Below are 14,545 nucleotides of genomic sequence, written 5' to 3'. Positions count from 1 at the left end.
TCATTGATTCATGCTGCTTGCATCGAATTCTGACCTCCCATCAGCACGGTGCAGCAGAAACCTGGATCCATCTGACCAGGAGATGTTGTTTTTTGTTTTTTTTGTTTTTTTTTCATGGCTCAGTAATACAATTTTTTTGCCCCTTGCAGTCTCACCTTTCGGCCTCACTTAAGGTCCATTTACACAGACAGATGATCGCTCCAAATTTATCATAAACTGACAGTTCTAAGCAATCATTTTGCAGAGGTACTAATGGCCTAAATCAGCCCTTTGGTACTTCATTGCATGTATTTAGAGAACAGCGGGTGGTCTGTTCTCTAAATCACCATTGTTCTCCAGCAGGACAGTGGCTGTTAACAGCTGTTAAAGAATGTTATCAGCTGTTATTAGCGTGCGGTCCATCTTATCTTATTGTCCTGGGAGGATGTCATGTGGATCTGAATTCAGCGATGGATGAAAAGTGCACCCTAAGTGCCCGATGGGCGCACCTTTACACACAACGATTAGCGCTCAAAAGATGGCTTTCGAGCAAATGTTGAGTGATGATTGTTGTGTGTGAAAGGGCCTTTAGACAGTATTGGCGCTGGAACTGGTTATTTGCTGTTACACCCCATCCATACTAAGGAGCGTTCAGTTTTGCACTTGGACACATTAGTTGGAGCAATAGTGTTGTATTTAACTGCACTTTAGTTGATTGTAAAAGGATTGTAAAGAAGGGGTTGTAAAAGACTGAAAGGGGGAGGGATGTGTCTTTATATAAAATCCTGTTTGAAGCCCTGTTTGGTGTCTCTAATAAAGTGGCCATTTATTGTAGGTAGGCATATTAAAAACAATGTACTTTCTTTCCTTTCCTCTTGGCTCAACATATCCAGGGATGGATGGCATGCGATGACCAGGGTTAAACAGAAACAAGTTTTCGTGATACTCTGTCAGGCGCTGTTTATGCTATAATTGTCTGTGTGACCACCTAGTGGTTGTGATATGAAGTACAACATGTCATGATAATGTATTAAGTTTGTGTAATAAAAAAATTAAAATCTTTAAATTTAAGGAAAAGTGATGGCGGGCACGCGTGTATGTTGATGCTTTGGGCTTTATTTGTTTAGCTGCTTATTATTCGCTCCTCTCATTACATTAGAGGACATTTGGGCCGTCTCCATTACCAGTGGGAGTCGTTAATCATTATCTAACGTGAATAGTCATCCATGTGTATTTGTAACAGATATCGCCTCTCGCATAACACTATGAATTAGTCATTTCTTATAAGTTTATTCTTACATTTGTTGTTTTGACGACTTTTCCTAAAAACTTTTCACGTGTCCATTTTTTGTTTCGTCATTGTCCTCGCTGCATTAGATCTGTTGTTTGACTCCATCGGTAAGAATAAAACCACTTTTGTGTTCCTCTCTCCTTTCCTGCAGTTTTTAGATTTCTCATCTATAGTCCTCTCCGTTAAAGAGGACCTGTCATGTCGTAAAGGCACGGGCTGGCTGCAGAGCTCTGCTGACTTGGACATGAAAGGTCTTCTTTAAAGGGGCATTCCAGGACATTTTTAACTTTTGCTATTAATGACTGAAGGGTCATGAATAGATGATTGGCAGGTTCCCACCAATCAGTTGTTGCTATGATCAGCAGATGACGCAATAGGTGCTGACCATAACGCAGCGGCCTGGGTTGGTATTGCAGATGCAACTCCCATTCAATTCAACAGGAGCTGCACTGCAGTACCAACCTCGGCCACTGCACTATGGTCAGCGCTTTCTGCTTCCCGCATTGATCGTGGCGGCATCAGGAATCAGCTGATTGGTCAGAATTTAAGCGGTGGGTCCCCACCAATCATCCATTGATGACTTGTCCGTCATCAATGGCAAAATTTAAAAAATGTCCCGAGATACCCCTTTAACCGTATTTCTGCAAGCCTTGTGGTAGCGTTAGTGTTAATACTTGTAAATGAATGCTTTGCACCAGCTCTGCCCTCTGAGGGTATGATTGTATATTTAGGCGTTATCACACTATTGGAGGAAAAGACCTTTATATTACATTTCTTACTTCTATGGACTGTTGCTGTTCAGTAAGTAATCATTCAGTAGAACATTGAATCGCCTTAATTAATCACCCCTGTATGTATTCTGTATGTTATATTCCCAACAGTTTCCGTTATACAGCAGACAAAGAAATATTTGTATCTAGCAGTTTATAATAATGGCAGACTTGTGCAAATCATATCTGTCAACTGCAGTGTAGGTTGATTGGCTGATACTATTAAAGAGGCACTGCACTTTTGTCAAACCGTTTTTGACATGTCAGAGAGATAAGTCAAAAGCAAAGCTTACCTTAGCGCGCCTTCGGCTGTCCTCACTGCTTTTTGGCTCCTCCTGCTAGCTGAAGACTAGGGTGTCTATAGACCCCTATGAAGTTGTAGTCCGCTGCCGAGAGAAGCGGAAAAGCAGGAAAGACAGCCAAAGGCGCTACGGTAAGCCCTGCTGCCCCTCATTCTAATGATCTCAGCAGCTAGATCAAAACTTTTGACCTATCTCTCTGACCTATCTCTCTGACCTATCTCTCTGACCTATCTCTCTGACCTGTCTCTCTCTGACCTGTCTCTCTCTGACCTGTCTCTCTCTGACCTGTCTCTCTCTGACCTGTCTCTCTCTGACCTGTCTCTGTCTGACCTGTCTCTCTCTGACCTGTCTCTCTCTGACCTGTCTCTCTCTGACCTGTCTCTCTCTGACCTGTCTCTCTCTGACCTGTCTCTCTCTGACCTGTCTCTCTCTGACCTGTCTCTCTCTGACCTGTCAAACAAATAGTTTGACAAAAGTGCAGTTCCTCTTTAAATGATATTCTACTATTATGTTTTATTTATATGTATCAGATGTGTCCAGTTGCTGTATCATATCTGACATGCCTGTCTATAAGTATCAGACTATACCGAGCTAAATGGTTCTGCTTATCTCCATGCAAAAATCTGTTGCAGATCACTGTTGGCTTATTATGTGTCACTGATCAAATAACATGTAGTATATCCTTCTAATATACAACTTGGCTTCTGTAAAACGCAATTCACACCTCATCTACTGCAGAACATCATGATATACCCATCAGCTGCTACAGAACCTCATAATAAACTCCACAGCTGCAGAGCTTCATAATATACCCCTCAGCCACTGCAGACCCTCATAATATACCCCTCAGCCGCTGCAGAACCTCATAATATACCCCTCAGCCACTGCAGGCCCTCATAATATACCCCTCAGCCGCTGCAGAACCTCATAACATACCCCTCAGCCACTGCAGAACCTCATAATATACCCCTCAGCCATTGCAGACTTCATAACATACCCCTCAGCCACTGCAGAACCTCATAATATACCCCTCAACCACTGCAGAACCTCATAATATACCCCTCAGCCACTGCAGAACCTCATAATATACCCCTCAACCACTGCAGAACCTCATAATATACCCCTCAGCCATTGCAGACCTCATAACATACCCCTCAGCCACTGCAGAACCTCATAATATACCCCTCAACCACTGCAGAACCTCATAATATACCCCTCAACCACTGCAGAACCTCATAATATACCCCTCAACCACTGCAGAACCTCATAATATACCCCTCAACCACTGCAAAAACTCATAATATACCCCTCAGCCACTGCAGACCTCATAACATACCCCTCAGCCACTGCAGACCCTCATAACATACCCCTCAGCCACTGCAGACCCTCATAATATACCCCTCAGCCGCTGCAGAACCTCATAATATACCCCTCAGCCGCTGCAGAACCTCATAATATACCCCTCAGCCGCTGCAGAACCTCATAATATACCCCTCAGCTGCTGCAGAACTTCATAATATACCCCTCAGCCACTGCAGACCCTCATAATATACCCCTCAGCCGCTGCAGACCCTCATAATATACCCCTCAGCCGCTGCAGACCCTCATAATATACCCCTCAGCCGCTGCAGACCCTCAAAATATACCCCTCAGCCGCTGCAGAACCTCAAAATATACCCCTCAGCCGCTGCAGACCCTCAAAATATACCCCTCAGCCGCTGCAGACCCTCATAATATACCCCTCAGCCGCTGCAGACCCTCATAATATACCCCTCAGCCGCTGCAGACCCTCATAATATACCCCTCAGCCGCTGCAGAACCTCAAAATATACCCCTCAGCCGCTGCAGACCCTCAAAATATACCCCTCAGCCGCTGCAGACCCTCATAATATACCCCTCAGCCGCTGCAGACCCTCATAATATACCCCTCAGCCGCTGCAGACCCTCATAATATACCCCTCAGCCGCTGCAGACCCTCATAATATACCCCTCAGCCGCTGCAGAACCTCAAAATATACCCCTCAGCCGCTGCAGAACCTCAAAATATACCCCTCAGCCGCTGCAGAACCTCAAAATATACCCCTCAGCCGCTGCAGAACCTCAAAATATACCCCTCAGCCGCTGCAGAACCTCAAAATATACCCCTCAGCCGCTGCAGAACCTCATAATATACCCCTCAGCTGCTATAGAACCTCATAATATGCCCCTCAGCTGCTGCAGAACCTCATAATATACTCCTTAGCTGCTGCAGAACATCAGGATATACCAGTCAGCTGCTGCAGAACATCATGATATACCCATCAGCTGCTACAGAACCTTATAATGTACCCCTCGCTGCTGCAGAACATCATGATATACCCATCAGCCGCTACAGAACCTCATGATATACCCCTCAGCTGCTACAGAACCTTATAATAAACTCCACAACTGCTGTAGAACCTCATAATATACCCCTCGCTGCTGCAGAACATCATGCTATACCCATCAGCTGCTGCAGAACCTCATAATATACCCCTCAGCTGCTACAGAACCTCATGATATACCCCTCAGCTGCTACAGAACCTTATAATAAACTCCACAACTGCTGTAGAACCTCATAATCGCTGCTGCAGAACATCATGCTATACCCATTAGCTGCTACAGAACCTCATAATAAACCCCTCAGCCGCTACAGAGCCTCATGATATACCCCTCAGCTGCTGCGGAACCTTATAATAAACCCCTCAGCTGCTGCAGAACCTTATAATATACTCCTCAGCCACTGCAGAACCTCATGATATAACCCTCAGCTGCTGCAGAACCTCATAATACACCGCTCAACTTCTTTATTCAAATTTTTTCTCAGTGCGGTTGTCCACTGAGGAGGAATTGGAAGTGTTGTAGTGATTGGGGCCCCCAGCAGTAATACATTTATCATCTCTCTATTATATAGGAGATAAATATTATTGAATGGGGCTAAGCTACTAGACGTGAGACAGACGAACATGACGTCACAGGCCTGAGAAGAGGCTTCGCCACTCAGCTGAGCACTGCAGCTTCTTTAAAGGGATCTTCCCCACTACTTAAAGTGACCCTCTGGGCCTGGAGAAGCAAAAATGGCCAAACCACTTCTGACCACCTGATGCACAGTAGGCATCAGTAGTCTATAGGCCCTTGTTACACGGAACGATTGTTGTTAAGAGTTGTTCTAAACCCTGCCCCCCCTTGGGTTTGAACAATAGTGAATGACTGGACCAGAGTTGTTCAGTTGTTCAGTTTTTGCACGCAGAAACCTGAACAAGTTGCCGTTCAGTGTAAACAGTAGCCGTTCACTTCTGAATGACTGTCTGCTTACAGTGAATGGAGGCGGCGGGGGGAGAACGCTCCCCAGCCGTCCCACCTCATGCTGGCTGCGCTCTGAGTGATGCCAGCGATACTCGCTCCTGTGTAACAGCGCCGGAGGGAGCTGCACTGGGACACGCTGGCGGGCATCGTTTGCCCAACAGTTCGTTCCATGTAAATGGCCTCTAAGACATTACATGCTGATGTGACTGGCTGGCACTGGGCAATCAAAGCAGGTGTGGGGTCTTGGGCTAATGATGCATACTAATGCTTAGTGTACTTACGGCAGTCAGAGAAGCTGATGCAGCCATCTTTGTTTCTCCAGGGCCAGAGGGTCTCTTTAAAATTCCTTCATAGCCACTTTGTACTTCTTGGTTGCCGCTGACCAGGACATGTGACTACTGCTGCCAATCACTGGCCACAGGAGTGACTTTCTATAGCCGGTGATTAGCTGCAGTAGTCACATGTCCTGGTCAGCAGCTACCAGGTTGGAAACCCCCTTTTATCAGCTGATGGTCAGGGGTCCGCAGCAGCTGACCCTTTAAGGATATATTCACATGTTGCAGATTTTGGTGCAGATCTGCAGCAGATTTCACCTTTTCAGTTCAATTCTAAACCTGAAATCTGCTGCAGATCTTTGACCCCCCCCCCCCCTCGATGTTTGTTCTGGACTATGGCTTTTATGGCCCAAATAGAGCTGATCTGCGGGAGGAGGAGGAAGCAGGATGCTTATTGGTACTGATATCTCATAGCCTTACTGCCTTATTAATCCGGTTTCTCTCACAGTAAGTTTAGCCAAGAGCCGCCCTAAAACCCCATGTAGTTAATATCGGGTACTCTTCATGTCTTCATTGTTGGCACTGATGGTCAGAGGGGCTTGTTCACCTCCCATCACACCGGAGGGATCTGGCCGTCTTGTCTACATATGGATCTATTTGTCTGTCCGTCTTCTAGTCTGTTTAGTAATGTCTGAATGTTCTTTATCACCAGAGTCAGGTTTGTCCATTTTTGATTGATCCATCTTCTCAAGCCACCGAATGGTTGAAAACCCATTTGAAGGAGTGTCGCCTGGAAGTCATTAATCAGCAGGTAATCCATGATGGAGGCAGAAGGCGCTGAGGACGTAGATAATACTCGTTCTATGCAGGTCCGCACTTAACCCTTTCCAATCCAATTTGTATCCTGGTTTTCCTGGGGGGAAACCTCTTTTTCTGCCATTATACAACGGCGCTATATGCTGGCTAAAGCCAGTACTGCATGAGGTGACACGTTGAATAAGCTCCGACAGCAGAGAGGCTGGCAATATACAGTAAGAGAACCCTGACGGTTGTTTTCCAATATGGGAGCTGTACAGCCTTAAATCATAAGGTCTTCAGAGGTCAGACAGTGGATTGGAAAGGGTTAAGGGTATATTCCCATGCAGAGCAAATAGTACGGATTTTCAGCAGCGTGAAATCTGCACCAAAATCCGTGTCGTTTCCCCATGAAAAAAAAAGCATCAAAAATGCACGCCATTTTGTGCATTTTTTTAATGCAGATTTTGGCCGTCTGCACACGGACAGATTTGCATTGCAGAATCCGGAGCGGGCATCCACCTCTCGATTCCGCAGCAAATGCCTTCCATAGCATGCTATGGTAAAGCGTTTTTTTCCTGCCTACGAGTGGAAATCAATTGCAAAAAATTGCAAAAAGCTCTATTTCTAGGCAGATTCCCTGCGGACGGCTTCCATTGAAGTCAATGAAAGGCGTCTAACCCGCGGCCCTTTCGCAATCATCATTGCGGAAAGGCCACGGGATCCGCGTCAACGCCTACAGACGGCGCGGCGTAATCTGTACTGCGCACGTGGCCCGGCACAACGGCCGGCACATCCACAGTACAGAATAAAGAAGAATCCGGACAGGTACGCGGGGTCACCAAACGAGCACAGGGGCAGATTTTGCTGCGAGATCCCGCATGCGGAATCCGCCCCGGTCGCATGCAGGCGGCCCTTTTTACGGATTTACCTCTGCATATGAACACACCATAAAAGCTACATGTGTGATTCTATGTACACAATGGTGGTTGTGCTATAGTTTGAGGTCACTTCCTGCACCATACATTTACATGCACATTACATTCCCAGTTTTGTGCCTGCATCAGGGTTGGGGTTATAAAAGCCACCGCACTGCATTGATGTCCGGCATAGGAGCAGGCTCACATCCCCGCCATTTACCCTTACACCAAGATCAGTTGTGTTTGCAGCCTCAACAGTGGATGGAAACTCCCTCTGTACCAAGTCCTGGTGTTGGGAATGCAAAGGCTGCCTGTTGTTCCAAGTAGAGACCCCCAGGACTGTCTGTCTAGGCCCACCTGAGATACTGATGTGCAGTAGCAGCGCGAAGGCATCTCACGTTAGCTCACTAGAGCAATAGTGTGGCGTGGCTGTGCTGGATGCGTAGCACGGCCGACCATTCCAACTGAATAGCCGTGGCCCCACTATGCAAATTGTCTATGAACTCCCGGAGCACCAAATCCGCATTGGCGGCGTGATAACTTGGTTAGCATTGATAAGTATCTACACCCTAACAGCTGCCCTTCCATTTTACATAAACAAGCTGTAAAGCATTATAATACATAGATATCCCAGTGCTTTATTGTTTAAGAGCAAAATAACATGAAAAGCAGCAAATGTTTGACAAAATAAACTGTAAAAAAAAGGTAAAAGGCAAAAAATAGAATAAATGTAATTATTATTTTTTAATCAGGGATCTCCATAATGACTGCAGCCTCAGTGAGGAGAACCTGCAATTCGGAGTGACTGGATAAATAAATACACTCCAAAGCTCATAGTAACATAGTATGCAAGGCCGAAAAAAGACATCTGTCCACCCAGGTCAGCCTATTACCCCCCCAATGTTGATCCAGAGGAAGGCCAAAACCCCATTGAAGTAGAAAGTAACTTTTATTATTTAAGGGAAAAAAACCCTTCCCGACTCCAATCTGGCAATCAGAATAATCCCCGGATCACCGACCCTTCTGAAGTAATCCGTGATATAACATGTAATATTGTTACACTGAAGAAAGCCATCCAGGCCCCTCTTGTACTCTTTTATCAAGTTCTCCATCACCACATCCTGAGGCAGAGAGGTCCATAGTCTCACTGCTCTTACAGTAAAGAACCCTCTTCTATGTCTGTGCAGAAACCTTATTTCCTCTAGATGTATAGGGGGCGTCCCCTTGTCACAGTCCTGGGTATAATAGATCATGGGGGAGAGCTCTGTATTGTCCCGTGATATATGTATATACATAGTTATTAGGTCGCCCCTGAACATCTCCGCTCTGCTGTTATGGGTTTTCCTGTGATGTCATATTTACCGGCTACTGCAGCCAATAGTAGAGCTCGACCGCTGATCTCTGCCATTGACTGCAGGATATAGGAAGCCGGCAGAGAGGACTGTTTTTTTGTTATGTTTCCACATGCGGCACATGTTTTTTACTAAAAAAAAAAAGAAACAACTTTGACGAAAAGGGTTGTCCGGAGGAGGGATCAATCAGTGATTGGCCACAGCAGTCACATGGAGATGGGAGTGGCAAGGGATTGAAGCACACATCAATAGGGAGAATACAAGCTTGTTTATTACATTAAGGGCCTAACAAGCATTTGAGAGCGTATAACTATGTATGTGGGCACCGAGCGCTGCGTCTGGCTGCTTAGAAGCCGTACTGAAGTTTATTGATGATCCGCCGCCCCAGGACTGATCACTTCTATAGCTGAAGTACTTTTTAGCACGCTGCCCTCTGAGATGACTGATGAGGAGCCGCCGCTGTTGGCACTTGGTCACACAGATGGAGAAATATCATGTCTTTTATGTTTTTTTTGTATTTTTTTTTTTTTTGCCTCCACGTTTTCAGACATTTCCCAACATCAGATGTTTTTGCTGCTCTCTTCATGCATGCCGGCAATTTACCGTCCGCCGCCAGATCACAACGCTGGAACTTATGTTGTGTTTTATGTACACGCAGGATGCAAACTTCATTACGGCTCTGGAGCTCGCCGTCCGCTTTGGCAAGACACTTATTATCCAGGAGATGGATGGAGTGGAGCCGGTGCTGTATCCATTACTTAGAAAGGATCTTATTGCTCAGGGTACGTCCTCCACAATATGAGATCTTTGTCACATTCTGTATCCATCACTGATAAATGGCGTGAAGTGAAACGCGTCACATAAGGGTTTTCTTTCTTGATTAATGACCACAATTGTATATTAAGACCATCAACTTCTGTCTGAAGGATGTATGTCTGGATCAAGATGTATTGAAGAATGCAGTAACTAGCTATGGTATTTTTTAATTTAATGTCTTCTGGCTCTGACTTACTTTAACTCCTTAGCGCCCCAAACACATATGTATGTCCTAGGGGCGCAGTATTAATATGGCACGGGCTTGGAAGCCAAATATGGTTATTTCTCATTGCGATACTTAAAGGGGTATTCTGAGACCGTTCTTATATATATTTTTTTCTATTGACGACCGAAAGGTAATCAATTGGTCAACAGCAGGGATCGGCCGCACAGATCCCAGCCGATCTACTGAGTCCTGGGGTCGCTGTCACTGCAGTTGATGCAGAAAGCTGTGACAAGGAAGCACTGGCCCGGGTTGCTATTGCAGGCGCAACTGCCATTGAATTCAGTGGGAGCTGCACTGCAGTACCAACTCAGGCCCCTGCGCTGTGGTCAGCACTTTCTGTGGCCCCAGGGATCAGTGAATCAGCCAATCATCTATTAACCCTTTCCAATTCACTGTCTGACGTCTAAAGACATTCTGATTGAAAGCTGTACAGCTTCAGATGTCGGAAGACGTCCGGCAGGGTATTCTTACTGTATATTACTGGACGCTTTGTTGCCGGGGGCCTCTCCGGCATGTCCCATACTGCAGTACTGGCTCTAGCCAGCAGATGGCACTATTGTAAAATCGTAGAAAGAGAAAGCCCCCTAGGAAACTCTGAATCCAAACTTGGATTGAAAAGGGTTAATGAAGTTTTGGTATCAATTTAAAGAATACTCTAAGTATAGCGATAAGAAAGAAGTATAAGAGTCCAAGAAAAAAATATACGTGGAAAAAAAAAGGGGGGGGGGGCGATCTGAGTGCAGTAATAAGGTCCGTAAAATCTATGAATAATGACAAATACGGTAGGTGCTGTGCTAGATATGGGCACGACTCCACTGTCTACATCTTGATGTAGTCACAGGCTGCCAGCCAAGCTGTTGACCAGGTTAACCTTTCCCAAAGCTCTTGACTGGTGTTGAGGTATGAAGATATGCAAACGAAAAATGACAACTTACATTGGCGCTGCCTTGAAATGTCCGTTTTCCAGCTGAGAATGACAGTGCCAGAACAAAAGATGCAAGCACTAAAACCCTTTTCACCATGTAACAAGACATTTCAACCTCGAAACAAGGTCTTTGTCGGGCATCCTATCTCAGCTGGGATGTTGGACTTCTCTAGGCAGTGCCAATGTAAGCTGTCAGCCTGCAGAAAAAGATACATAGAGCTGCCTGCTAACAAAGTGGCACGGTGCCATCCTAGTCCTATTGTCATAGCCCTTGCCAAATGGGCATTGATGGTATATACTAGCAATCTGTAAAGGGGTTGTCTCAGATTAGACACTGATGTGTATGACGTATATGTAAGTATACTGTAAGTGCTTGATGGGTTTTCATTTCAGCCATTTATAGGATATGCCTCCTTCTTCCTTATAAAGCAGCAGCCATTACAGCTATCATCATCTGCTTTTATTTATCTGAAAAGCTAAATGGGGTTTCCAGGACTCTAATATTGATGAACTATCCTAAGGATATCCTCCGCTCAGAACCCCCACAATTGGCTGTTTGAAGAGATCGTGACTAGAGATGAGCGAGCGTACTCGGAAAAGCACTACTCGCTCGAGTAATTTGCTTTATCCGAGTATCGCTGTGCTCGTCCCTGAAGATTCGGGTGCCGCTGCGGCTGACAGGTGAGTCGCAGCGGGGAGCAGGCGAGAGCGGGCGAGCGAGAGGGAGAGAAAGATCTTACCTCCGTTCCTCCCCGCTCTCCCCTGCAGCTCCCCGCTCCGTGCCGGCACCCGAATCTTCAGGGACGAGAACAGCGATAATCGGAAAAGCACTACTCGCTCGAGTAATTTGCTTTATCCGAGTACGCTCGCTCATCTCTAATCGTGACACTCGCATGAGCTCAGCGGCCTCTTCTCAGTCATGTGATGCCATGTTCATTGGTCACATGGCCTGAGAGCTGCTGCTCCTTTCATATGGATGGGACTGAGCTGCTATACAAGTTACAGCCACTATATTATGTACAGCACTGTACCTGGTATGCAGTGATGCGTCCATAGTACTCATCTAAGCACTGCCCTGCTGTCTCGTAAATCGGTTGATTGGTTTGTGATCAAAGTACCGCCCCGCCCGACGATTAGATAGTGAGATCCTGATGGTCTGTCCTAACTGTAGTTCATCAATATTAGTTGTGACATTAGGGATTTATTCACGACTCTGGACCACCATCTTCTCCATACAAGATGGTAGTGTCACTCTCATAAACTTCCACTCACAACTGGAACTTTCCTTATATCTGGCAAGTGTGAGTTTTATTTAAATAAAGCAATGGTTCACAGCAATTCACACTTGACAGTAAACTGGTACATTAAAAAAACACCTGGCTGTCTGGAATCTAACTATACACTATATTTGGCCCTAACTCACAGGCCTAGTGCCATCAAATTAACATGGTTCAAAATGAGCACAGTCTTTAAGTCCTGCTTCTCATGCCCACACATAGAGGAAGCCTGTGAGTCTTGCTTCTCACGCCCACTCATAGAGGAAGCCTGTGAGTTCTGTTTCTCACGCCCACACATAGAGGAAGCCTGTGAGTCCTGCTTCTCAGGCCCACACATAGAGGAAGCCTGTGAGTCCTGCTTCCCACGCCCACACATAGAGGAAGCCTGTGAGTCTTGCTTCTCAGGCCCCCACATAGAGGAAGCCTGTGAGTTCTGTTTCTCACACCCCCACATAGAGGAAGCCTGTGAGTCCTGCTTCTCAGGCCCACACATAGAGGAAGCCTGTGAGTTCTGTTACTCACGCCCACACATAGAGGAAGCCTGTGAGTCCTGCTTCTCACGCCCACACATAGAGGAAGCCTGTGAGTCCTGTTTCTCACGCCCACACATAGAGGAAGCCTGTGAGTTCTGTTTCTCACGCCCACACATAGAGGAAGCCTGTGAGTCTTGTTTCTCACGCCCACACATAGAGGAAGCCTGTGAGTCATGCTTCTCAGGCCCACACATAGAGGAAGCCTGTGAGTTCTGTTACTCACGCCCACACATAGAGGAAGCCTGTGAGTTCTGTTTCTCACGCCCACACATAGAGGAAGCCTGTGAGTCATGCTTCTCACGCCCACTCATAGAGGAAGCCTGTGAGTCATGGTTCTCACGCCCACTCATAGAGGAAGCCTGTGAGTCTTGTTTTTCACGCCCACACATAGAGGAAGCCTGTGAGTTCTGTTACTCACGCCCACACATAGAGGAAGCCTGTGAGCCTTGCTTCTCACGCCCGCACATAGAGGAAGCCTGTGAGTCCTGCTTCTCAGGCCCACACATAGAGGAAGCCTGTGAGTTCTGTTACTCACGCCCACACATAGAGGAAGCCTGTGAATCCTGCTTCTCAGGCCCACACATAGAGGAAGCCTGTGAGTCCTGCTTCTCAGGCCCACACATAGAGGAAGCCTGTGAGTCCGGCTTCTCACGCCCACACATAGAGGAAGCCTCTGAGTTCTGTTTCTCACGCCCACACATAGAGGAAGCCTGTGAGTCATGCTTCTCACGCCCACTCATAGAGGAAGCCTGTGAGTCTTGTTTTTCATGCCCACACATAGAGGGAGCCTGTGAGCCTTGCTTCTCATGCCCGCACATAGAGGAAGCCTGTGAGTCCTGCTTCTCACGCCCACTCATAGAGGAAGCCTGTGAGTCTTGTTTTTCACGCCCACACATAGAGGAAGCCTGTGAGTCTTGTTTTTCACGCCCACACATAGAGGGAGCCTGTGAGCCTTGCTTCTCACGCCCGCACATAGAGGAAGCCTGTGAGTCATGCTTCTCAGGCCCACACATAGAGGAAGCCTGTGAGTTCTGTTACTCACGCCCGCACATAGAGGAAGCCTGTGAGTCATGCTTCTCACGCCCACACATAGAGGAAGCCTGTGAATCCTGCTTCTCAGGCCCACACATAGAGGAAGCCTGTGAGTTCTGTTTCTCACGCCCACACATAGAGGAAGCCTGTGAGTCCTGCTTCTCAGGCCCACACATAGAGGAAGCCTGTGAGTTCTGTTACTCACGCCCACACATAGAGGAAGCCTGTGAGTCCTGCTTCTCAGGCCCACACATAGAGGAAGCCTGTGAGTCCTGCTTCCCACGCCCACACATAGAGGAAGCCTGTGAGTCTTGCTTCTCAGGCCCCCACATAGAGGAAGCCTGTGAGTTCTGTTTCTCACGCCCACACATAGAGGAAGCCTGTGAGTCCTGCTTCTCAGGCCCACACATAGAGGAAGCCTGTGAGTCCTGTTACTCACGCCCACACATAGAGGAAGCCTGTGAGTCCTGCTTCTCACGCCCACACATAGAGGAAGCCTGTGAGTCCTGTTTCTCACGCCCACACATAGAGGAAGCCTGTGAGTCTTGTTTCTCACGCCCACACATAGAGGAAGCCTGTGAGTCCTGCTTCTCAGGCCCACACATAGAGGAAGCCTGTGAGTTCTGTTACTCACGCCCACACATAGAGGAAGCCTGTGAGTTCTGTTTCTCACGCCCACACATAGAGGAAGCCTGTGAGTCATGCTTCTCACGCCCACTCATAGAGGA

General features: G+C 46.9%; 1 protein-coding gene across 3 annotated transcripts in view; it reads left to right on the top strand.

The window, feature by feature from the left end:
* DYNC2H1 (dynein cytoplasmic 2 heavy chain 1) overlaps positions 1-14,545 on the top strand; it is a 413,010-nt gene that overhangs the window by 147,374 nt on the left and 251,091 nt on the right. For all 3 annotated transcript variants that reach the window (XM_066586361.1, XM_066586352.1, XM_066586344.1), the window contains exons 64-65: positions 6,654-6,752; positions 9,667-9,790. In XM_066586361.1, the coding sequence (XP_066442458.1) occupies positions 6,654-6,752; positions 9,667-9,790 (223 nt within the window). The remainder of the gene's footprint in view (positions 1-6,653; positions 6,753-9,666; positions 9,791-14,545) is intronic.

This window comes from Eleutherodactylus coqui, chromosome 1 (genome assembly GCF_035609145.1).
Source record: "Eleutherodactylus coqui strain aEleCoq1 chromosome 1, aEleCoq1.hap1, whole genome shotgun sequence".
NCBI classification, from domain to species: Eukaryota; Metazoa; Chordata; class Amphibia; order Anura; family Eleutherodactylidae; genus Eleutherodactylus; species Eleutherodactylus coqui.
Note: the sequence above shows the minus strand (reverse complement) of the source record. Positions and strands in the feature narration are given on the sequence as shown.